The sequence below is a fragment of the Danio aesculapii genome, chromosome 25 (genome assembly GCF_903798145.1).
Source record: "Danio aesculapii chromosome 25, fDanAes4.1, whole genome shotgun sequence".
Classification (NCBI taxonomy): domain Eukaryota; kingdom Metazoa; phylum Chordata; class Actinopteri; order Cypriniformes; family Danionidae; genus Danio; species Danio aesculapii.
Window position 1 is genome coordinate 28,079,659 of NC_079459.1, and position 26,587 is coordinate 28,106,245.

Genomic DNA, 26,587 nt, shown 5'->3' on the forward strand with positions numbered 1-26,587 from the left:
AGCACTTCTTAATGTAGGACACACCAACGCTGCCTTTAAATGGGCTTAATGTTGAGAGGCGACACTATGTCTGCAAAAGAGCAGTTTTACCTTCATGTCTCTGTGCAGGTAAACTAACAGTAAACTGTTCTATTTTTGTTGCTTTAGAAGCTCCGGGTCACAGGTTACAAATAAAAAAAATGTTAAAACTAAGAAAAGCTAGAAATAAAGGTGGTGAAAAATCGAGGGAACATGCTGGGAAGTTTCTTTTTACGGTCCACGAGTACATTCTTGGAAATGTCAAAATAAACGATCAGGTCAAGAAAAAGAAAGATTCTTTTCGAAGAGCAGTGCATTTTGGGCTTTTATTCAGGGTATGAGGCTTGTACGGAGAACAAAAAGAGTCCCTGAGCATTTTGATCTGGTGGATAAAATGCAGTAAGACACAATGAGCAATTAATTACTTTTTTCCCCAAGTACATTTAGTAACCTAGCTGAGCTGCGAAATCAAAAATGAAAAGGTTTGAACTGAGCGATTTGTAAAATAATAATCATAATGACATTTGATTGAGACCAAATATGAATCAGTGGATGTGTGAAAATGCTTTGAAAGCCAATATAAAAATAGATTATTTTTACTATGAAGGATTCATTAAATCAATTGTTTTCTTTGCTCACAAGTAAATAATAAACAGTGATGGGAACAACGGCACTATAAATAAACAACGTTACTAATGGCGATACTGTTTTCAGTAACAAGTAATCAAATGAATTACAACGCCATTACCGCCAGAGGTGGGTAGTACCGAATTACATTTACTTTGTTACATTTACTTGAGTTAAATTGTTGGGTAATGTGCACTTTTTGAGTATATTTAAAGATGTGTACTTTTAATTAAGTAAATGTTTTGAGAAAAATTCATGTTTTTCAAAAATTTAATTACACTAATACAATTTCGTTTTAAAACGCATATGCTTTGCCACGATTGTGCCTTCCGTCCACACTACCCCGGAGTTTTCGAGTGCTGAAAACGAAGCGTTTTTGGATTGTATTAAGGCTGTAAAACCAGCTGTTAGAAGCTTGTGCCACACTGACATTCATTCACAGGTCAAGACGGTCTGCTGTTCTGTTCCTGGATCACGTATTTGTGAGAAAGCACAACATTATCGTAATCGAAGTCCTCATCCAAGCGGAAAGGAACAACCTCGTCATTTTCATCCTAAAACGACAAAAAAAAAGACAAAATTTTACAGGTTATTTTAGGCGCTTTTGTAGATATTACATTAGTAATGTAGCTGTTTGTAAGTCTAAATTGTCTGGAAAGTTTTAAAGATAAGCAACATTATTGTCTCCCAAAAAGAAAGAAGCAATTTCAGCCTAAAGTGAATCATCAGTGAATCCAATTTTATTTCCTGCTCAAATTTCCTGTGCAGGTTTGTAACAAATGTCCATAATGCCAGGCTACGGTCTTCACCAACTATGTTTCTATTTGCTGATTTGTACGCATTGTCGCATATTTTTATCTATTTATTTTTATGGAATGTCGCATAAAAAAGGTGCTTAATGGAAATACCAAGATGCATCTAATTGTACCTGACAATAATCTTGTGTCCTATCCAAGTTTTAGGAACAACAAATAATAACTTGACTTCAAGTTGATCATTTGCTATCAGAATTTGCTTATATGAAAGGCAAAGGTCTCTAAATTATGCTTATTTTATCAAAATAAAATATGATCAGGCCTTGATTATTTAACTAGGACAGTAAGTATTATTTATTAGGATTGACTTTGCTTAGACAAGTCTTGTCACTTAACAGAAATAATGTACAGTGTAGAATATAAAGTTATGGTGCAGTGGAAAAAGAATTAATACAGTGTATGACTCCCATGAGCTTGGAGGACTGGATCCAAACATCTCTGCAATGACTCAAATCACTTATTAATAAAGTCATCTGATATGGCCTAGAAAGCGTTCTTGCAGGATTCCCAGAGTTCATCAAGATTCTTTAGATTCATCTTCAATGCCTCCTCCATCTCACCCCAGACATGCTCAATATTGTTCATGTCTGGTGACTGGGCTGGCCAATCCTGGAGCACCTTGACCTTCTTTACTTTCAGGAACTTTGATGTGGAGGCTGAATAATGAGAAGCAGCGCTATCCTGCTGAAGAATTTGCCCTCTCCTGTGGTTTGTAATGTAATGGGTAGCACAAATGTCTTGAAACCACAGGCTCTTGATGTTGCCATCCACTGCAGATCTCTCGCATACTGAATGTAAACCCAAACCATGATATTTCCTTCACGAAACTTGACTGATTTCAGTGAGAATCTTTGGTCCATGCAGGTTCCAATAGGTCTTCTGCAGTATTTGTGATGACTGGGATGCAGTTCAACAGATGATTCATCTGACAAATCTACCTTCTACCTTACTAAACACACATGAGTCTTCAGTGCATCCGTCTTCAGCGCTACACTTTTTCCACAATTTTTAATGTTACAGTCTTATTCCAAAATGGATTAAATTTATTAATTTCCTCAACATTCTACACACAATCCCCCATAATGACAATGTGGAAAAAATTTTTTTGAAATTGTTGCAAATTTACTACAAATAAAAATCCTGAAAAATCACATGTACAGAAGTATTCACAGCCTCTGCTTAAAACTTTGTTGATGCACTTTTGCAGCAATTACAGCCTCAAGCCTTTTTGAATATGCTGCCACAAGCTTGGCACACCTGTCTTTGGGAATTTTTGCCCATTCCTCTTTGCAGTACCTCTCAAGCTTTATCAGGTTGGATGGGAAGCGACGATGTACAGCCATTTTCAGATCTATCCAGAGAGGTTCAATAGGATTTCGGTCTGGGCTCTGGCTGGGCCACTCAAGGACATTCACCGAGTTGTTGCGAGGCTACTCCATTGATATTTTGGTGGTGCGCTTTGGTTCATTTTCCTGCTGGAAGATAAACCGTCGCCCCAGTCTGATGTCAAGAGCACTCTGAAGTAGGTTTTCATTCAGGATGTCTCTGTACATTGCTGCATTCATCTTTCCCTGTATCCTGACTAGTCTTCCAGTTCCTGCTGCTGAAAAACATCCCCACTGCATGATGCTGCCACCACCACGCTTCACTGTAGGAATGGTTTTAGCCTGATGATGAGCGGTGACTGGTTTTCTCCAAGTGTAACGCCTGGCATTTACTCCAAAGAGTTCAATTTTAGTCTCATCAGATCAGAGAATTTTTGTTTCTTATGGTCTGAGAGTCCTCCAGAAGCCTTTTGGCAAATTCCAGGTGGGGAGTGGCTTCCGTCTGGCCACTCTACCATACAGGCCTGATTGGTGGATTGCTGCACAGATGGTTGTCCTTCTGAAAGGTTCTCCTCTCTCCACAGAAGAACGCTGGAGCTCAGACAGAGTGACCATTGGGTTATTGATCAACATCCTGACTAAGGCCCTTCTCCCCCGATCACTCAGCTTAGATGGCCGGCCAGCTCTAGCAAGAGTCCTGGTGGTTCCAAACATCTTCCACTTACGGATGATGGAGGCCACTGTGCTCATTGGAACTTTCAGAGCAGCAGAAATTTTTCTATAGCCTTCCCCAGACAATCCTGTCTCTGAGGTCTACAGACAATTCCTTTGTCTTCATGCTTGGTTTGTGCTTTGAAATGCACTGTCAACCCTTGGACCTTATATAGACAGGTGTATGCCTTTTCAAATCATGTCCAATCAACTGAATTTACCACAGGTGAACTTTAATTAAGCTGCTGAAACATCTCAAGAATGATCAGTGGAAACAGAATGTACCTGAGCTCAATTTAGAGCTTCACGACAAACGCTGTGAATACTTATATACATGTGATTTTTCAGGTTTTTTTTATCTTTAATAAATTTGCAACAATTTCAAGAAATCTTTTTCACATTGTCATTATGGGGTATTGTGTGTAGAATGTTGAGGAAATAAATGAATTTAATCCATTTTGGAATAAGGCTGTAACATCAAACAATGTGGGAAAAAAGTGAAGCGCTATACAAACTTTCTGGATGCACTGTATATTAATGCAATAAAGATTATAAGTGCCACTTTATTTTAAGTGACCTTAATTACATTTAAATTAATTATTTAGTACAATGTAAATTATGTACATCCATGATTTTATATTGTACTCATTTTGAAGAATTGTACAAATATTTTGAAGAAAGCCGGAAAACTGTAACTATTGACTTCCATAGAGTTCAGTATTTCTTAAGCTAATGGTTACAGGTTTTCATCTTTCTTCAAAATATCTCATTATTTATATCTTATTATTATTTACATTTTAGGTGAACTATCCCTTTAACTTCATAGCAAGCTTCTAATGAAGTGCATACCAAGTGTATTTTGGGATTTCAAAGTGTTTTTGACCTCCAAAATAAAATCAGGAACTTTTAATCTAGCATAATAAGAGCACTGTGTGAAATGCATCTCAGTCCCTGAGTTACATCTTAGTCCCCGAGTCAGTTGCCCAAGCTTGACTGCTCTGAGAGAGAGAGAGAGAGAGAGAGAGAGAGAGAGAGAGAGAGAGAGAGAGAGAGAGAGAGAGAGAGAGAGAGAGAGAGAGAGAGCATCTTGTGTGTGTACCTGATTCTCTGTGGCACTGGGAGTGTGTGTCCTGTGGTCTGTGAAAGTAGAGGAGATCTCCAGCAGTGTGTGGTGACAGAGTGATGGAGAGGAGACAGCTATCAGCTCTTCTTCAATCTCACCTGGTAGTGCACATGTACCTGACAACACACAACAACACGCGCATGAATAATCAGCATCTCTTTTTTTTACGCAAAGCTGTCTGTCAGCATTCATTTACAAACATCTCCTTCTTTTACAGAGAAATGTCTTTATTTACTCTGTTTTGTACAAAAATACATTGTTTCTTACAATGTAAATACAACATTCAGGTTGGGTAGCTCTCTATGTGTGTGTGAAAAAGACATCAGGCCTGGCAGGAGCTCGACTGATGCTGATCTTAATTAAACAGCTAATTACCAACGCAGTGAAAGCCATAGTTTCAGCAGCTGGGTGAAGACCAGGCATCTGAGGGTGCATCTGCATTTCTACACTGGTTTGTGTGTATAAAGAAAGCCCACTCACGGCTCTCAGAACAAGGTGGTCTCAAAAACAAGGTCATTAAGTGGCTCACTAAGGAAACACAGGAAGAAGCTTCACAGCGCTAATGAATCTGAAGGCTGATGCTGTTCTACCATGCCGTGAACCTGCTTGACTGCATTTCATTAAATCCATAGATATTATGTAGCTCTTTTTGAGCCTTGGTCCACTTTGAGCAGAATCACCTTCTTATCAACCTGACGACACTGAACCCTGAGGTAAAGCCTATTATTATTCCTAGCATCTCTCAGAGTGCGCTGTGGGGCGTTCATGTGAAGGTTATAGTAGTTAATTTCGTAAAAAACTCAAAGCATGATTACATGGACACCAATACTCAGATTTTAATACGAATAAGACAATACTCTGATTAAGAGTCTACCATGTAAACAGCAATTTTGTTAACCTTAATTAGACTACAGTCATAATCATACTAAACAGAATTGCAATTAAGATGCAGAGTAAAATATGATAATGCCTTGATCTTTAATTATTTAATTAGGACAGTAAGCAGTGGGAGATTTAGGCATTGGCAATATGGGCGGTTGCCCAGGGTGGCATCTTGCTGGGGGTGGCAAAGAGAGACAGAAAAAACAAAAACGTGCCCTGGTAAAAAGCATATGTGCCTCAGTATGCTTTGAGATACAATTTATTTTATGCAAGTGTGTTAATCCCAAGAGTGGTAGGCTAATCCAAGAATAAAAGACATTAGGGGGCATTCATATTTGGCGTCTGTTGTAAGCGCAAGTTTGTTTTTCTCTATGTACAACAAAAGCAACGCTGTTGCAAGCGAACTGACGCATGCGTACAGAGAACCATTCCCGCATGCCTCACACACGCTGCTCCTGATCCAACTGTGAATCCCAGTTGTTACATGCATGCCGATAAAACACGCGCCGCTCATGTTCATACTTTATGACACGAGGTGTCGGCAGGCAGCGAGTTTTGCTAGTTGACAAAACTGAAATTTATATAGTATAATGATGATCTTATTTTGACTAAGCATGGCTATTAAGCAGGAAGCAGGGATAAAGAGTCAGGGAAGTAAGACTACATTAATTCTCGGCCTTGAGTCGAGTCTCAGATGAACAGATAATTCTATAAAACATTTTTTGTATTTTATAGAATTGTCAAAATTGATATTCATGCAAGAGATTTCTCAAGTGATCTTAGCACATCACTCCAGTTGTGTCTTTCTTTACATTGTTTTCCAGTTACATTTAGGATTGATTTCTGTTATTTATTTGGAATAATAATTGTACAACAACAACAACAACAATAATAATTTTATTTATAATAAATATTAATATTTTAAATACTTCCAGTTCTGGTTTTGTCCATATTTTACCCAAAGTTGGGGTAAAACAACAAACTTTTTTTAGAATGTACATGTTTAATGGTCAATTAATTTATATTAACTAGATGTACTTACATGGGGGAGCATTTATGGGGTGGTTCACCCAGGGTGCTATTCAAGCTAGATCCGCCACTGACAGTAAGGTCTGACTTTGCTTAGACAAAAGTCTTGTCACTTAACACAAATAATGTACAGTATAGAATACAAAGTCATGGTGCAGTAGAAAAAAGATTAATATTGTGTCTGACTGCCATGAGCTTGGAGGACTGCATCCATACATCTCTGCAATGACTCAAATAACTTATTAATAAAGTCATCTGGAATGGCAAAGAAAGTGTTCTTGCAGGACTCCCAGAGTTCATCAAGATTTTTGGATTCATCTTCAATGCCTCCATCTTACCCCAGACTTACTCAATAATGTTCATGTCTGGTGACTGGGCTGGCCAATTCTGGAGCACCTTGACCTTCTTTGTTTTCAGGAACTTTGATGTGGAGGCTGAAGCATGAGAATGAGCACTATCCTGGATCTGTGTCATAAACACCTTGGTGTCTTTGCGTAAGTGGAGAAAGAAGCCGCAAACTTTCTGAAATGTCCACTGCGTTTTGCATTATTCTGTGTTAATATCCGTTATTATTTATTTCATATACAAATTATTGTACAAGTTCATTTAATTATTGTAAAATATGCAGATGATACTGCTTTGGTGAGCCTTTTAAATGAAGAGGAGGAAGAACACGGGCCTGTTCTTGACTTGTTTTTTTCATCTCTAATTTTGGTAGATTGACTTTAATATAAACTGCACTAACAACAATGTTCGAGTTCTGAAACTTAAGATGATTTTATAGCACAATGATCTTCATATATGTCAAACGATTGAGCCAAATTAGATTTCTCAGTTCATGACCTCTTTAATATATACAAAATAATCTGATTTTGCCATCTGATTTTTATGTAGCATACCAAACGCCCACTACAATCTAAGGTAGAGCGACCTGCCGACTTTCAGAGAAGGATAATTTTTACAAAACCCCAGCAACCGGCAGCATGATTATTAATGCTAATTGAGGTGAAGTTCAGCATACATCTTTTTGTTATTCAGTGAACATGACTGCCATTATAAACACGCCACCTAATGACTTTTACATTCACCCTTTCCTCTCAAATGACACACTGATCACAGGCAAACACACTACAAAAAAAAAAAAAAACCATGGGAGGCCTGCTCTCGAATGTAAGCCTCTCCAATCAAAGGAGGCTTTCTTTGCTGCACCTACTTTATTTATTTTTGCATTAAACTGGTCATTGGAGTTTAAATGAGCCTCTCTGGCACTACAGAAAAGAGCGACTCATTACAAGCTTGCACAGCGAGCATTAAGCCTCGCCAAGCAAGCGTTCGCCCCTGGCTCTAATGATGAGGGAGCGGTTTGGAATTTGCATGCGTTGAATATACGTGTAATAAATGGTAATATATTTAAACCAAGCTGTATGACGGCTCTAATTACAAAAAAAATAGCATGCGCATGATATCCACTAAACCCTATTAAAGGTAACGCGAGCCCATGCAATCCTTACACACGCACATAAAAAAGAATATTTATGCAAGCCTAGCTTTCTAAAACATCCATACAGGTGATGCCAACTTGTCAATGTGTATTTCATGTGGATTTGTGATGGATCCAATGCTGTTGTGAATAGGGAAATTATGAAAAGAATCCTCAAGGTTGTGCTTTACATGAAAATAGATGTACATGTGAAGACCGCAAATGTATACAGTATTTAGGCCATCTAGCGTAATCTAGCTAATACAAGCTAAGTCTGTGTTAAGTGTTAGGTATAGACATTTTAGAGAAATGAACACCTGTAGTGACAGCGGATTCCTCTTCATCTTCCGAATCTCCCAAATAATTATCAAACTGCCAAAGAAAAAGACAAAGGCAACTTAGAATGAGTTTAAAATGCATTATGCACACAAAGCTTACAGTTTTTAGATGCAGTTTAAGACCTCCTTTCTTAAACATTGCAATGTTAAAAGGCCACGAACCCCCCCACCCCCCCAGGAGTTCAAGTATCTTGGGGTTTTGTTCATGTGTGAGGGAAGGATGAAACATGAGATTGACAGGTGGATTGGTGCAGCGGCAGTAGTAATGCGGTAGATGTATTAGTCCGTTGTGGTAAAGGAGCTGAGCCGAAAGGCAAAGCTCTCGATTTACCAGTCAATCTACGTTTCTACTCTCACCTATGGTCATGAGCTTTGAGTCATGACCGAAAAGACAAGATCTCGAATACTAGTGGCCGAAATGAGTTTTCTAAGCAAGGTGGCAGGACGCAGCCTTATAGATAAGATGAGGAGCTCTGTCACCCGGGAGGAGCTCAGAGTAGAGCCGTTGCTCTTCCACATTGAGAGAAGTAAGCTGAGGTGGCTCGGGCATCTGTTTCGGATGCCTTCTGGACGCCAACCTAGGGAGGTGTTCCAGGCATGTCCCACCGGGAGGAGGCCTGGGGGAAGACCAGGGATTCGCTGGAGGGACTATGTCTCTTGGCTGGCTTGGGAACCCCCCGGAATCCTCTCAGAGGAGCCGGAGGAAGTTTCTGGGGAGAGGGGCTGAATATATTGACTGAATAACATTTTTGCTGCTTGTTCAAACTACTTATTTAAAATGAACATATTTTTTAAAAAGCAACACAATTCTTGAGTTTTTTGGATAACTTAATTTTTTTATGTTCAATCCACTTAAATGTGTTAAAACAACTTAATTTGACTTGTGTTAGGACAATGTGAAGGAATTGTGTGGAAGTCAGCATTTTTACAGCACAGTACATTCTAAAACTGTTCTTTCTATTGAAGTGTGTATGAAACTGCCTTTAAAAACAGTTTAAAAATCATAGTTTTTCTAGACTGTTTTCAATTGTTTCTAACAGTTCAATGTTAAGATTAGCTTAGCATAGTCTAATGAGCTTACACACACACACACATATTAAGTACAATAGTCATTTTCTGTTCTAAATTGATTACAAGTAGTGCTCATTGCAATATGATAAGCCTTTATATTTGGAAGTGGATAACCAATATATACGCTGACAAGAACAAATCAGATCAACTAGCGGAAATCATTTTTCTTCTTATCAGGCCGATGACAATAACATTAAAAATAAGTTGACATACAGTATTAAGCATAACTGATAAACATTTTTATGGACGGTTCAGTATGTGTGACATTGCCTTAAAAAATTCAACTTATTCATAACGTATTTGCTTTGAGATTTTTTAAATCAAATTTTAATCATTTGGTTTTGAATATCCTAGCTATTTACCTTTACGGGTCTTATTGGAGCAGAGCCTGATTGGCCGCCCAGCCTTCCTCCAACACAACCGCCATCCAACAGCATCTACAGCAACACACAAACCCACTATATCATTTCACTTAATGATGCCCCGAAATGACAGCAGCCATGTGAATCGGGGTGATTACAATCAAAACATCATTAGAATCAATGTAGCTTTTTTTTGTCCTTGTGGCGAGTATAGCCAAATAGGAGGCTTTTCTTTTTTTTTTTAGCATTGACTAGCCTGGGATGTTGGCTGATGTGCTTTGCGTTATTGACAGTAACTGGTGCTGTGGCTTGCCAGTGTCCCACTGAGATCAATACGCAAGCCAGGCAGGAGTCTTAAGCACCGTTCACACACACACACATACAGACAGATAAGCTAAACACACATTGCAATGAAGCCATTCAATAAGCTGAGAGGAGAATTCCAAAAGTCTCGAAGAAGAAATGCATGAAAAAGAGAGGAAATGAAGGACTTTTTAGTATTTTGAGAGTGCTTACCCATACTAAAAACGCAGCAACAATGCTGGTTGGTTATGAATGGTTTTGAAGCCATTTTCAGTGCATTGCACTGGGATTGTGGGTCACCACAACAAAGACGGTTTGTGATGCATTCTTGTAGCTCAAATAGCACAGCATGACACTTGCGACACCAAGGTTGTGGGGTTTGATTCCCAGGGAAAGCAAGAACTGATCAAATGCGTACTGTAAATGTAGTTTAAGCTGCTTTGCTTTGGATAAAAGTATCTGCCAAATATATAAAACAGTATTTTAGTGGCCTAATGCAGTTCACACCAGATGCAGCACACACTTACTGTAAATAGACGCGTGTACCGTTTATTTTGATGGTCCGTTTGTTGAATTTAAGTTTCATTGCATCCAAATGCCAACTAATGCTCATTAGATTATAAGTAGACTGTTGGGGTTAGGCTTTGTGTTAGGGTTAGTTGACATGTACTTGCAAAGTTTCTTATCCGCTTGTTAAATGTGACGTCACGCAAAGCGGCTTCCAGGTCCAAGTGCCCTATCAAACTGTATGGGGAGACGAATGAAATGGTAATAATAAATGTTTACAAACGCTGTATTACGCTGTAATACTTTCAAAAGTCATGATCGCAATATATATGTCCATGCCTAATATCCGATGGGCAAAAAGTGATTCATTTTTTATTAATTGTTAAAATTTTGGTATTTGTGATGCAGCAAACCCAGAGATTGTTGTGTACACTATGACTAGGCCCACACAGAATCTGCGCGCGCAGAATTCCGCAAATTACTAGTCCATCATTAATTCTTTTTATTTACTTGTGTAAATGTGTGTAAATCTATATTTATTCACTTTTTAAATTAATTACAGTAATATTATTGACTAATATAAAAAAATATTCATCTTATTTATGTCCAATGCAGTTTGTAACGTAATATTTTCTGTCTTTTAGTAGAGATATTATATGAGACTTGCTTTGTTTACCAAATAAAATGAATCTAATTCGATTTGCATTTTAAACATTAAATAAAAATTTAAAATATATTATTTTTTTATTTCACATAATAAGGTTTTAGTTATGATACTCCCAAAATAATTCCGCAGAAAGCCGCAGATTTTTACAAAAATTCTTCGCAGAAATAGCAAAAAACGTCCGCAGATTCCGTCTGGCCCTAATTATGACTTCATATAAAATTCACTTTAATGTGTGATATGACTAAACAGTGATCATAAACAAATATTTTGTTAATTCAAATGAGTGGCGGCTTGGACCCGGAAACAGTATTACATATGTCACCAACACATCACCACTTAACAAGTGGATAGTCAGTTAAACGTCTGTTGAAGGAGCAGTACCAGCAGAAATTAAGCAGACAGTTTACTAGTACTCAAATGGACCATCAAAATAAAGTGTTACTTTTTGAGTTTACTCGCTTTATTCGCATGTCAAATTCACTTCACAATAGATGCGGATTCACATGGGCAGGGTTTCTGTCTGCGCAGTGACTCCAGCTTTGTTCCTAAATAGCGAACATGAATTTTATTGAGAGTAGCTGTGTGCTTTAGGAAGGCTGAAAAACAGGGTATATTTGTTCGGCGCCATGTCTGAGTCCACTAGATGCTTTCAGAGGTGCACCCAGCTCTGTGAGACTATCAACTCCTCCAGAAACTATACCTGGAGGCTTTCAGCGGTGCTTCCAACTAAGCCAAGCCCAGTTTGATGAGCTGTTGTTTGTTGTCGGCAAAAGGATTTCCCCACAGGACACCAACAACAGGCACTACATTATAATTACTCCCTTAGAAGAGCATGCTCATGATTGGTTAATGCAGCACAAATGTCTGCAAAAGTTCAGATTTTCCAACTTGAGCGATTCACTTGTCATTCGCGCCGCCTCATGTCTATTTGTGTCTTTGCATTGACTTAACATGTAAATCACTCGTGCTTGATGCTTCATCCATGTCTGGTGTGAATGCAGCATAAAAAAAGCAAATGTTTTTAAAGAGTGAGGTTTTAAACAATGATACAGACATATTAGGTGATAGGTAAACCAACATCTCTTTATATTTGGAAGGAAATAACTGTTATATGGGCCAATTACACAAATCTTGCTATGATTTTTCTGAATTAGACTACAAAACAATTATAGTGGCTACAATGGATTTTAAAACCTAACTACAGAAAACAAAGAAACCGCAAGAAAGCCACACTGCTGATATTTAATTTATACTTTACATTTTTTTACAGTATACAGTCCGCAAAAAATATCTGCATGCAGAAGGTGTGTAACTTTATGATAATGACAAAAAGTCAAGGCAACAAATATTTTTAGGTTGCTTTAACTTAAGTTAATGAGGTTTCAACTAAATTGTTTAAGTTATACAAAATTTAACCTAATATTTTAGTCAGTTTAATGGATGTAAGTTGAGTTGACTAGAAAAGTCAATTTGATTCAACTGAAAAAATTAGAGCAGCAAGAATTTTTTTTTCAGTGAATGTGTGCAGCCGCATTGTATTTCTGTACGGAATTTGTCTGGCATTCATAATACAGCGTTTTGAGTTATTTTTGTAGATCTGTGTACACTTAAAAAATAAGGTTTTTGCTTCTTGACAAAACTACTTAGTTAAAATGAGCTGAATCAACACAATTCTTGAGCTTTTTTCAGGACAACTTAATTGTTTCATGTTCAATCTACTTAAATTTGTAAAAAGAATTACGTTGAAGGAATGACATGAAGGAATTGTGTGGAACCCAGTATTTTTTACAGTGTAAACGGGCATAATCTTGACAACGATGCTGTCTATTTTTGAACGTCATGATTTTGCCAAGTATGATGCAATCCTGGATTAACATCTATGTACAGGTCCTAGAACATCATTTTTGCTCAAAAATGTAATCCATACCTATTTCCTACCTCTAAACCCAACCATAACTGTAAATTATTTTCAAATCAGAGGGGAATAATAGTAGTGCATAAACCTAACTGTAAGTCTAAACTTAACATAAAAGGTAAACATAACCATTGATTCTGATTGGCTGATTGGAATGATGTCAATCCAGCAACATGTCCTACTTGGTGAAATCAGGTTAGGGGTCCATTTCTAGTGCATCATTCTACACATGTACTCTTGGGTTGTGTATCCTGTTATATACAGTGACATGACTGTAACAGTTTCCCGCCTGTTATAGCAGAAATAGTGCTAACCTTTCATTTTAGTGACACTGATGTTATCCTTAGCAAGCGCCACTATAAAGTGAGAAATGGAGGGAAAAAAGGGAAAGGTATAGATAAGAATCAAGTGTGTTAGGGCTGCACAATATTTTGTTTCAGCATCGATATCGCAGTGTGCTCATCTGCAATGTCGAGTCGGGATTATAGTTGACAACATTAATGATTTGTGGAGTCGTTGCAAAGTTTAATCATAAATCTACCAGATAAGTTTATCACTTGAATATGTTTTTAAAAGCTATGAGCACACAGAAACAGGAAATTGTGCTGTTTGTAACTTTAAGAAAGATTTGTTGTATTTAAGCATGTAAATGATGAGCAGTGGTGTAAAGTAACAAATTACAAATACTCAAATTACTATAATTGGGTAGTTTTTCCTCAGGAATTGTAATTTACTAAGTAAAAATTTGTACTTTACCTTTCCTTTAAGTCCATTTTTAGTGCTGTATTGATACTTTTACTCCACTATTTTCCTTCAACCTGCAGTCACTGCTTTATTTTTTCCTGTCTATGGGGGTTAGAAAAATCAGTCCTGTGACTCTTATCCAATCAAATCGACACAGAAGGTAAATCGCATCATAATGAACTACCTCAAGACATGGGCGATTTATAATTGCAGAAAACTGTTTGGAAGCATTAAAAGTGTCCAAGAAGATGTCCAAAATCTTTATACGCATCGACCCAGAGACTGTTTAGATACATTTCACTGATGAGAAGATGACAGGTGTTTACTGTATGTTGACCAAAATGGCCTTAAACACCCAGCAGACACAAGACGTCAACAAGTTGTCAGGTTGATGTTGTACCCCAAAGTCGTGGGGACGTTGCATTTTGTTTGAAATTGAAAATTGGGTTGACGTCAGAACCCAACGTCAGGCTGACATGAATGTCCAACCTAAAATCAACCAAACATCAACATTTAATGATGTTACAGCTTGACGCTGTGTGGAAGTTATCACTAGGACGTCTATCAGATGTTGGATTTTGGTTGCCGTACCTGACGAATAAATGGCAGTATTTGATGTCAATATGACGTGGGTTTAAGATGTTGGCTCGACGTTGGATTTTGGTCACTTTCTAACACAACCTAAAATCGACCAATTATCAATGTCATTTGAGGTCGTTATTGAACGGCAAAATAATGTTGTCCTGGCTAGTCATTGAATTTAGGTCTCCTGGCATCACAACCTAAATCTAACCTATTATTAGCATCTTATGATGTTGTGTGCCTGCTGGGCAATAACTAAATGCACTACAGAATGTTACGTTTACACACATCCACAAATTACATGTAAATACATCAGCTTTTTACAGCATAATACTCTACTCTTGAGTACTTTTAAAAGGTCTACTTTTTACTGACACTGAGTAATATTTACAACAGATACTTTTACTCTACTTACACTACATTTTTAGGCACGTAATGACACTTTTATTTGAGTATGATTTTTCAGTACTCTTTCCACCACTGACAATGAGGACTATACACTGTAATTTTACTTTGATTATTTAATTTGTACCTGAATAGTTCCAGAAAACGATAAATTTATTCTATCTTTGCTCTAATGTATTTATCAAAGCTTGTGATTGGTTTATTATATTTTATGCAGATGGACTCCCCTACGAAATCCTCCCAAAAATCAAAATCATTATAAATCATTATAACCCAATCAAAAATGATTATTTCTTTCTAAATAGAGGCAGAATGTATTGCAGTAAACAAATATCACAATTTTTCCAATATTGTGCATCCCTAACGTGTGTGTGTGTATGTGAAAGATAAGCAGAACTTAGGCTAATGCTAAACACTTTAACATTGATGGAAGTGAAGGAGAAGTCTGGCTAAACCTCTCTCGGTAAAGACTGTCGGACAGAGCGGGTCAAATCTATAAGGTGGTGACCTCTTCCTGATCAGCAGTCGGTGAGCAGCGGTTGGCCTGTCCCATCCGTCGGTGCACGATATCCTCCATCATTGTCACCTCTTCCACTCGTTGTCGCTCTCGGCTGCTGTCTATCTCTCTGTGGGACAAGTCTCCATGTCCTCCAGGAGCAGTCAAACGCGGATCCCTCACATTCTCTGCAATGGGATACGACAATACGACCACAGGCAAAGTATTAATGGACGTTTCAGAAGAAAGATGTATGTGGTATTCAATATGATCACCTGGAGTCAGGTATGTGAAAGTGGACAGGAACTGCTCGTATGTTTGCTCCGGGGCGTTGCAGAACTGCTCCAGGGCTTCAGCCACGGCTTGGTCATGATTGTTCATAGTTGAACCATTAACTAAACCTGGCATCCCATCCAGCCTCTCTTTAACACTAAGAAAAGAAGAGATGCAGAAAGATTAATATTTGCCTGGCACAATGAATGCTAAAGGGTTAGTTCAACCCAAAGAAAGGAAATCCTGTCATGCTGGGTTTCCAGTTGTATGGCAAAGGAGTAAGACGTGTCTGGCTTGAGCTTCCGATGATCTCCTGCTATACAATTTAAAAGCAGTGCCATATATCAAAACACTGTGTGATCTCTGCTTCGAATGCGTTTCTAAAATACAAGCTAATGGTGGAAAAACTACGCAAGTACAAATACGACGCCTCTTTTGGTTCTACAGTAGGCCTAACGCCACCTCGTCTTTGAGTTCCACAGTCACCCAATCGCAGGAGACCTCATCCCCTTCAGAGAGCCCAGATAAAATGAACTCTGTGGACTTGAAATCGGAGATTCTTCACTTGTTAAAGACGGACATCTCAGAGGTGTTTAAGTAGGAGCTGAAAAGTGCACTTGCTAATGATTTCAGCTCCCTTAAAAATTAAATACAAGAGGTCAAAACTGAAATAATAAATGACAGGGCAGCGATGCACTCTGAGATAGACCAAATGAAGAATACGACGGAAGTGGAAGGCGGGCTATCAGCACGATCAGATGAAGAGACAACTTTGCAAACGGTGGTAACAGATTTGAAAGCGGAGATGATCGTGCCGAGAGAAAAATGTGAAGACATGGAGGGAAGTATGAGAAGATGCAACATTAGGATACTGGGTGTAGCTGAGACAGATGGATCAAGAAAATCCTGTCATCTTTTGTTCGTCCTCATGTTATTCCAAAGCCATAAGAAATGTGTTCATCTTTTGAACACAAATAAAGCCATTATAAATCTGAGAGAGTCCTTTAAAAGTCACACTTCAAAACATTCATAAGGACATCATTAAAGGAACATTCTGCATCAGGATTTTGGATAAACAGTCTTTTAACGGAAGGACAGAAATCTCAGATATGTGATTAAATATATATGTTGTGAAAAGGAACAATAGTCTTACACCATTTCCTTACTACACACGCCGTGGTGACACAACATGTGATAAAAGGTACCTTTTTCAGGTCAAAACATGTTTTTTTTTTCTCAAGCATCTGCGACAAGTGCAATTTCTATTTCAGAAAAGGCTTCTATCCGCTTGTTAAATGTGACGTCACACTAAGCGGCTTCCGGGTCCAAGCTCCATAATCAAACTGTATTGGGAGGCTCATCAAATTCTATATCAATATATATCACTGTAGATTTTTTCAGTAATGGTGATATGATTTTTAAACCCATTTCCGGTTTTCGATATAAATTTGCATTTATATATATATATATATATATATATATATATATATATATATATATATATATATATATATATATATATATATATACTGTATATATCCATGCCTAGTATCAGACGGACAAAAACTGATTCATCTTTTAGAAATTGTTAAAATATTGGTGTCAGCAGCAAGTCCAGTGACTGTTGTGTACACCATGATTTTATATAAAATTCACTTTAATGTGTGACATGACTAAAATGTGTACATAAACAAATATTTTCTCAATCGAAATGAAGAGCAGCTTAGACCCGGAAACAGTTTTTCATAGTTCACCGATACATGTCACGACTTATCAAGCGGATCTCCGCAGCATCGCAACATTACAACAGCATAAACTAGGACTGGGTGATTTGGCATAAAATCTAAATTTAATTTAACATTTCAACTCAATTGCGATTAATGAACGATTCTTCTATTTATTTATTTTTTGCCCTCTCCGCTCCAACCACACTCGTCGATGCTACCAAGCCGACCAATCACAAAACAAAGCTTGCAATATGCGTCATCGCAACGTGTAGTTATATTTTTTGAGAGGTCAGTGTCGGCATCAATCACGCCGAGGGTTATGCGACCGCGTGAAGGCTGTGCCAGACCATACACTGTGCTCGACGCAGAAGTGTAAACAAAGCGTGGTCACATGACTCCACACGCGGTAGGGACAGTAATTTTGAAAAATTGGCCTGATAAAATTAGATTGATTATAGGTTCTGAAAGCTTAAACTTAATTGTCAGTTCTGCTTGGCACAGAAATGAAATTTGACTTTAACACTGGATTTAAGATAACAATTGCATAAATTGCATACAACAATCACACAATAACAACACTCATCAAGACAACAACATAAGTTAAAAATTTAAAAACCAAATTAGCCCCATGCATTTTACTGCACAACATTCTTGACAACCACCCCATTCACTTCAAACAGTGATCCGATTAAAGACAACAACTGCAATTGGGATAAATTACTTTTTATGAGCATTTCTTCGGGCTTTATGAATTCTAAACCTGCGACCTGATGGTAACACTTCAAAAGCTAAGTGAGGGGGATGTGTATGGCCTTTAAAAAAAACGAAATTGCTATTTTTTCCATAAAGGAGTTAAATAGAATCTGCAGCGAATGTTGTTTGTGACCAGTTATCTTATTTGCCTGATTGATAATTTGCGATTATTTCTTCTTCTGTGTAAGTGTTGTGTTACCAAACCATGAAACAATATTATATGTGAGAACACTCTCTATCAATGATCTGTATGCCATGTTTAAAGTCTGTGTACTAACATTAAAACTTCTTAACTGTGGAGGCAGACTGAGGCGATGACTTGCCTTCTTATAAACAGCCTCTACATTACTATTAAAGTTCAGTTTATTGTCGATAATTGTGCCTAAATGCTTAAAATTTGAGACCTGCTCTACTATTTTTCCATTTATGATGACTGGTTCATAAAGTCGATTTCGATTAATCGCCCAGCCCTAGCATAAACTTCAAAGACAATTATAACCTCAGGTACAGATTATGGGCTATATTCAGTGTTAAATGCTACCAATGTGAGATTGGACACCATTTAAGTGATATTTTTTGCCTTACTATTGAAAGCAGCTGCAGATAGTTCATTTAAGAAACTCAGTGATAAACCAGCAACATCAGTCACTCAGCTCATGAACTTTTAATAATATTAAATTGGTTTAATATGTATTAATTAGATAATAACCCTTACCATTTGTTGGGAGTGCTGTGGCTGACATTCAAATGTATCTGTTGTTCGCATCGATTTTGGTGCAGGCAGCCAAATTGCTTGTCGCTGGAATCATTGCATGTAGTTAGGACACAGTGCTATGGGTTAGGAACTACATTATGGCATGCATATAATTGACAAAAATGTTCATTTTGATATAAACTAATTGTTTACAGTAGGAAAAAAACACCAAAAACCAAACAAAATAAAAGTACAATCTTGAAAAAAAAAAACTGATAACGTTCAAGACGTTCAAGGGATCCTGCTAAGCTCTACTACTTTACAGGTCACTTATCACAGCCGATATGCATTATAGCTGCATTACCCCTGATTGAAATGAAATTATCATTTTGAAGTTCAACTTAATTACAATCAATGACGAAGGGGGAAAGGGGGGGGTGGGCAGTGATTGCAGTGACATTAAGATATAATGAAGAATGGCGTGATGATCGTCAGAAACTCTGAGCTGTCGCTGTGTCATTCATCACAAACATGCCCCAGGGAGAGCCGTCTTCAGGTGGCACAACATTAGTCGGGACAGAAACAGGTGCTACACTAGAGTCTAATTACTCTCCTCTATCAATAATACAGCGCAAATCCTTGCATGGCTTCGGGCATCAGCTGTTCTGCTGGCCCACCTCCTCCTCATCCCTATGGACTGCTACTATTTCTGCAGGAGGAAGACTGTGTACAACTGCGTAGCTCACACAGTACAACATGGTGCTAGCAGCATCAAGATTATGGGCTTGGTTCCCAGGGATTGCATGAACCGCTGATATGAACAATTTCAATGCAATGTAGGCTCTTTTGGATAAAAGGGTCTGCAAATGTGGAAATGTACAATTTCCACATTTGCAGAACACCCAGATTTGTAGTATTCAGCATGTGGAAAAATCAAACATAACACAATGCAGTGCCTTTGAACTTACCTTCCATTTACGGTTGGATAAAAACACATTGTTTTGGAAATTAAGCTTTAAACATACCATCATTCTACAATTTATATTGAGTGGTGCGATTAGTAATGTCTGATTTGTGAACAATTGTTCTTCGAAGATTGTATAAAAATAATACTAATAAATATCACCAAATGATGCTAAATGCTGCTAAACCAAGAGGCTATGGTATTTAGCTGTAAATTGACATTAGTCAATAGCATGCACAGACTATGTAACGCCACCAGAAATTGTCACTTCAGTGTTTTTCAGGAATGTGTAATGCATTACTACTGTACAGCTCACTTTTCAGACGTTTCCTGACCAGTGTTGGGCAAGCTACTTGAAAAAAGTAGTGAGCTAAGCTATTAGCTACGCTACTTAAAATGTAGCTTAATAACACTAAAAGCTACCCTCTGGGAAATGTAGCAAGCTAAGGTAAAAGCTACTTGGCAAAAGTAGCTTAACTATATCTAAGCTATTTTTGCAATTTTCATTTTTAAATCGAAGCAACTTAAATCCAAGTCAATCATATGTTAGTGATCGATAAAACTATCAATGAAACATATGAGGCAGAATTGTTCAGCATTATTTACTGCAAATAATATGCTGTACTAAACAGAAACAACTCTTCAATAATGAATTACACTACATAATGTAGTATCCTGAATAACCATCATGAACTAATAGTAATTACCATAGTATAATTTAGCCTTTACTACAGTAAACATGTACATATATTTAATCACAAGGACTCCTGCTTTACCTCAGTCATCTTTCTATCAAGCTAATTTCTTGTGTTGAGAGGTGGCAGTAACGCACCAAAAAGTTTGTATTTGACCACCGAAAAACAAGAAGAAATCTTCATTCCCGCCATCATATGGATTTATTTTATACACACTGGCCTCACAGCTCTCTAAATGTCGGTGCCGTCACTTATTGATCTGCGATCGGTAAATGTACAGTAGCTTGTGTGGACGCTACTTCACTAATAAAATAGCTTCGCTACAGAAAAGCTATTTGATTTTTAAAGTAGCAACACTACCGACACGCTACGGAGAAATGTAGTAAAGTATCTGTAGCTACTGTATACTGTACTGTAACTGTAAAGTATAAGTAGCTACTGCCCAACACTGTCTCTGACCAACACATAATCAAACACTCAGCGGGAAATTAACACTAACAAACATTGTATATGTCCATAACATCTGTTGCTAGTCTGCTTCTTGAAACTAGGACAGAAAGGCTAACCTCCCACAGCTCTTACCAGCTAGCCTACATTACACTTACCATCTCAAAACTTCAGTCCCATCCAAGTCAAGACACCACTGTAAAACCTCTAGTTCTCCTTGACCCGCTCCAAGCAAGATTCAAATCAGCAATTTTGGTGCAAGATTATATTTCTAGATGTTCGCAGACACACGTAACTTGGAATGGGGAAAATGTATCACGATGACAAAACCTGAATATTTGCAAACCATACTTCTGCTTTAGTGTGTAGGGCTGCCCAATACACTGAACAATTATTGTTACTGTGATAAAAGTATATGTGATATCGTGATAAATTACATTATACTTTGTGCAGACATAGGTTGTTTATTTAAATTTGTCCAATCAGGTGGATCTGGTTATGCGATTGGCTAGACCTACCCGAAGGTAAACCCAGTGCCTCAGAGCATATTAGGAAAACAACGACAACAATAATGTGAATTTCTGCTCAGGTTTTCAGGCATTCACAGTGTTTAAAAGTCTAAGGCCCTGTCCACCTGAACACAGGTATTTTCAAACCTGTAGTTTTTCTACATGGTTTGGCTGTTTGTCCTCATGGAAACGCAGTATCAGGTGACAGAGGCCCTGTCCACGCAAACACAGGTATTTTTTTAAAACCACAAACTTTTTCTACTTTGTTTCGCTGTTTGTCTACACGAAAACAGAGTATCGGGTGAATGAAACTGAAACTTCCTGAAATCTTTGGCCAGGGTGAAGATTTTCCAAAATTGTGTGCACAGTGTGGTCATGTTTTTGCCTCCTGATGTCAGCATGCGCAGTTTTCTCCTTTCTGATTGGCCAATATGGGTGGGTTCACACCAAACACGGAAGACGTAAATTTTGCACATTCACAACAAATGTATCGCATATTCAGCATTGTTCAACTGTTGGACAGTATTCCACCTCTGTTCTCATGTTTGCATTGACTTGTATGCAATTTACTTGTGAAAATACTTAATTCCACTTGGTGTGTACCCATCATTAACGTGTCATTATCGCCGCCTGTTGGTTTGGGGTGCCCTTATCATGCATCACAGTGCGTTTTGGCATTTTCATGTGGATAGAGATTTTTTTTTCCTGAACGAAAGAAGGAAAAACTCCAGAGACCGTGTGGACATGGCCTGAAACCGAAACTTTCTGAAAACTCCTGCCAGGGTGAATATTTTCTGAAACTCCAAGTAAAGTGTGGCCATGTGGACACTACATCCGGTTTTTGCATTATGACGTCATGCAATGTGCATGCAGTTTGCTCCTTTCTAATTGGCCAACACTGCTGTGTTCACACCAGACACGATTATGGCAAATTCTGCATGTTTACAAAAAATGTGTTGCATATTACACATTAGATTAGATTCAATTTATTGTCATCACACATGTACAAGTACAAGGCAACAAAATGCAGGACAGTAATCTGCCTGCACTCACATTTGCGTTGACTTGCATGCAATGTAATAGGGGTGTCAAAATTAATTGTTTCTTCGGTGCACTGCGATGCAGACGCAGACAAATCAGTATCGGTTCAGTAATAATCACAACCGGTTATTATGTACTGACGTCATTTATCTCATATGCGCTATGTCGCCGTAGCTTACTGTGGCGAGGGAGGTGAGCGCAAGTATGTACAACACTTTAACTCCTTAAAACCACAGCGGTAGGGCCAATCAAAGCCCTTTCTGTTGATATTTAATTCATCTTGCCTCTATCTAAAGACTCTTCAGTCTTTTGAATCTATCAGGTAACGAGTCACAGCATCAGTACACTCCTTCAATCTTTCACTTTCACGCTTGTATTTAAGAATTTTAACGAAAACCTCAGATACTGTTGGTTGATTGTGCACCTTTTTTACCAACCAAGTTTGTCGACGCTATTATAATGACACAGATCCCTCTGCCTATTCATGTCCCGCGGGAATAGTGATCGACATGTGGTAATTTGTGTGTATTTTATCTTTATTTATTTATGATTTGGTTTTGGGTAAAACAATGACCATGCGGGTCAGGTAGTTGAAACTGTAAGCTACAAATAATTAATTCGTAATGAATTAATTAATTATTCATTAATAATTAATTCACTGCTGTCTATGACGATGATGCCATAGTCCATTCCGATGTTTCACATTAGACATCGTACGATGCCCAACCCTAATATAGTGAGAAATATCATTATCGCAATACTCAACAACAATATAGCGTACTTTTCCCAGTATCGCACAGCCCTATTGTCTGTTGCATAAATAATACTTGTACAAACTAAATCCTAAGGTAAAACAGCATATCTTTATCATTACAATGCAAACATTGTAGATCTGTTGTGTTGTGCCTTGCATTTCACTCTCAGTTTCCTATCGTCTGTCTCTTTTAATGACAGAGCTGGAAAACGGCAACGTTCGTTTGCCAACGCCGTATGCAAATCCACTCCAGAACTCAACAGGTTTGTTCTGCGGCGAGTGTAAGTGTGAACACCGGCATGTAAGTGCGCTTGAGCAGGAGAATAAAGCGCTCTGAGACACCGGAGGAATCCTTTATTTTGCGTTGCGCCTCAGGGGATTCGCTGAGCCTCCTCTTCATGGCCCTGCTCTTCAGACACAGGTGCTCCGCTGTTTGTGTTTTTCACTGTTCTTCAGGCACTCGTGGTTACGGGTCTTTGTTTTGTGCTCTCTCGCACACACACACACACACACACACACACACACACACACACACACACACACACACACACACACATCTCTCGGCCTTCAAAACAAACACACAACTGCACGAGCCCCCCGAATCACAAAAACATTATGCTAATGAGGCAGGCACAGCTGTTCCCTTCTTCTCTCTCTCTTTCTCTCGTTCTTTCAACAACAGTCGCCTAATTTCTCTCGTTCCTTTAAAGAGCCGCCAAGCAGAAACAGTTAATGCAAATATAAGCCTGCGGGAAATAAGGAGTATTTTTACAAATCCGAGCTTCCCCTCCTGCCAAAATGTGATGTGTGACTCACGCATTCGATATTTGGTGTAATGAGAGTGAATCATTCTGCTCCTCACCGAACCCGATGCCACAGACCACTCAGATGCACACAGAGGAGACTATTTTAACAGCACATTACATCCAGACTGTCACAGATGCATTACCAAGAGTGTGATTTTGGTGTTGAATGCAGGTCGTAAAGGAAAAGAGCTGAAAAATCTGTTGCGATTGCATCTGTGCTAAATACAAACGACAAACAAATGGGAACAATCTGTGAAATGTGATACAATCACAGCTAATTAAAAGATAATTACAGTTAAATTTTGTTTTAACTAATATGCTTTGTAAAACTAATCTGTCTTAAATGTATATTTATGATTATAGTTTTAGCTAGCCTCTTAGCCGGCAGCTAGCTCTCTTCAAATCCCACTGAAGGTAAGCAGAGTTGCACCCGTCAGAACCTGAATGGGAGACCACATGGGAAAGCTAAGTTGCTGCCAGATGTGGTGTAAGTGAAAGGGGCGCTTAACCTGTGGTCAGTGTGTAGTGATGGGGACTGTATACCGCTCAGTGAGCATCGTCTTTCACATGAGATGTTAAACTGAGGTCCCGACTCTCTGTTGATGTTAAAAATCTGCCTATGGCCAATTTAGCTTATTCAATTCACCAATAGCGCATGTCTTTGGAATGTGGGGGAATGCGAAGCACCCGGAGGAAACCCACGTGAACATGTGGAGAACATGCCAACTCCACACAGAAATGTCAACTGGCCCAGCCGGGGCTCGAACCAGCAGTCTTCTTGCTCTGAGGCAATCGTGCTACCCACTGCGCCACCCTGACATGCTCTCTATATTGTTTATTACGCTACTTTGAATATTTGGTCTCAAATCGCAAGTAAATATGACTTCAAAACAGCATTAGCTCTACTTAATCGCCTGTAAACAGTGTTGTACTTTGATAGTCATTGGCTGCTAATATGATTTCACAATTTAGAATTTGCAAAGAATACTTTTCTGAAAATACACTCACCGGCCACTTTATTAGGTATGCCTGTCCAACTGCTCATTAATGTAAATTTCTTATCAGCCAATTACATGAAAGCAACTCAATGCATTTAGGCATGTAGACATGGTCAAGACGATCTGAGTCTCAGCCTACCTGAGTATTGTTGCTGACCATGTCCATCCCTTTATGACCACAGTATACCCATCTTCTGATGGCTACTTCCAGCAGGATAACGCGCCATGTCATAAAGCACGAATCATCTCAGAGTGGTTTCTTGAACATGACAATGAGTTCACTGCATACAAATGACCTCCACAGTCACCAAACCTCAATCCAATAGAGTGCCTTTGGGATGTGGTGGAACAGGAGATTTGCATCATGGATGTGCAGCCGACAAATCTGCAGCAACTGTGTGATGCTATCATGTCAATATGGACCAAAATCTCTGAGGAATATTTCCAGTAACTTGTTGAATCTATGCAAAAGGAAGGGAATCTATGCTAAGGCAAAAGAAGGTCCAACCCAGTACTAGTAAGGTGTACATAATACAGTGGCCGGCGAGTGAATATTATCAAGGATATCTAGATTCAAATTAAAAAAATTCAAATAAAAAAAAAAACATATTTACACCAATATTTTTAAAAAAGCCCTTTATGTCATCAAGAATGCATTTTTAAAATTTTAATTACAGTCGAAACAGCAATATCGGGATATATTATTTCCATTTTAAATAGCTATATTATATTTTCAATTTATTTTACAATGTTATTTCTTTAATGGCAAAGCTGAATTGTATTCAGTCTGGATTTTAATGTCACATGATGCTTCAGAAAATATTAACACACTGTTAAAGATGTTTAGATTATTATGAATTTGGATAATTTTTTGTATATAATCCTATAGGCTACTACACAAAAGTATTACTTTGGAAATATATACGTATACACACAAATACATATGCATACATGTGTGATTTTCTTATAAGTTTTAGACAGTGTTGGCCATTTGGAAGAATCTGGAAACATTCATAATGACTAAAACTGCATAGCAGATCTAATATCTATGAGTATTGCTGATCAGTAGCACAAAACAAAAACTCCATATTAATAAACAGCCAATGATGCAGTGAGTTTGTGCTTGTTTTCATTCAAACTCGTGTGATTGTGCTCAAACACCTGTTGTGAGCAGCAGTTACAGACAGTAAACCTCAAGATGAGCCAGTCAGCCTTCACAAACACTCAGCCTCTGGCTCTGTCACTAAACCATTCGCTTTAATATCTCAAATAAAAATTACCAGCACCAAAGCAGCTTTCAGATTTCGGAGTACACTGACCAAGAGGTAAGAAGTACATTACTAGGAAGACTATTGTAAGACTAGATATGTCATATTTGGAAACGTACGTTATTTTTTTCTGACATATAGAGTAAGAGGAACTTATCATGAAATACGATTTGCATAATGTAAAATTATATATGTTAAAATATACGCTACAATACGTAACGTAGCCTACATATACTGTGTTAATATAGTGCTGAGTTA

General features: G+C 38.1%; 1 protein-coding gene across 1 annotated transcript; it reads right to left on the bottom strand.

The window, feature by feature from the left end:
* Positions 1 to 307: 307 nt before the first annotated feature.
* iftap (intraflagellar transport associated protein) lies at positions 308 to 18,971 on the bottom strand. Its single transcript, XM_056451905.1, has 7 exons — positions 18,869 to 18,971; positions 15,676 to 15,830; positions 15,413 to 15,588; positions 9,782 to 9,856; positions 8,328 to 8,382; positions 4,596 to 4,735; positions 308 to 1,199 (listed from the first exon to the last, which is right to left on the bottom strand). The coding sequence occupies exons 2-7, from the start codon at positions 15,806 to 15,808 to the stop codon at positions 1,089 to 1,091; spliced, it is 690 nt and encodes a 229-aa protein (XP_056307880.1). The 5' UTR covers positions 15,809 to 15,830; positions 18,869 to 18,971; the 3' UTR covers positions 308 to 1,088.
* Positions 18,972 to 26,587: the final 7,616 nt, after the last annotated feature.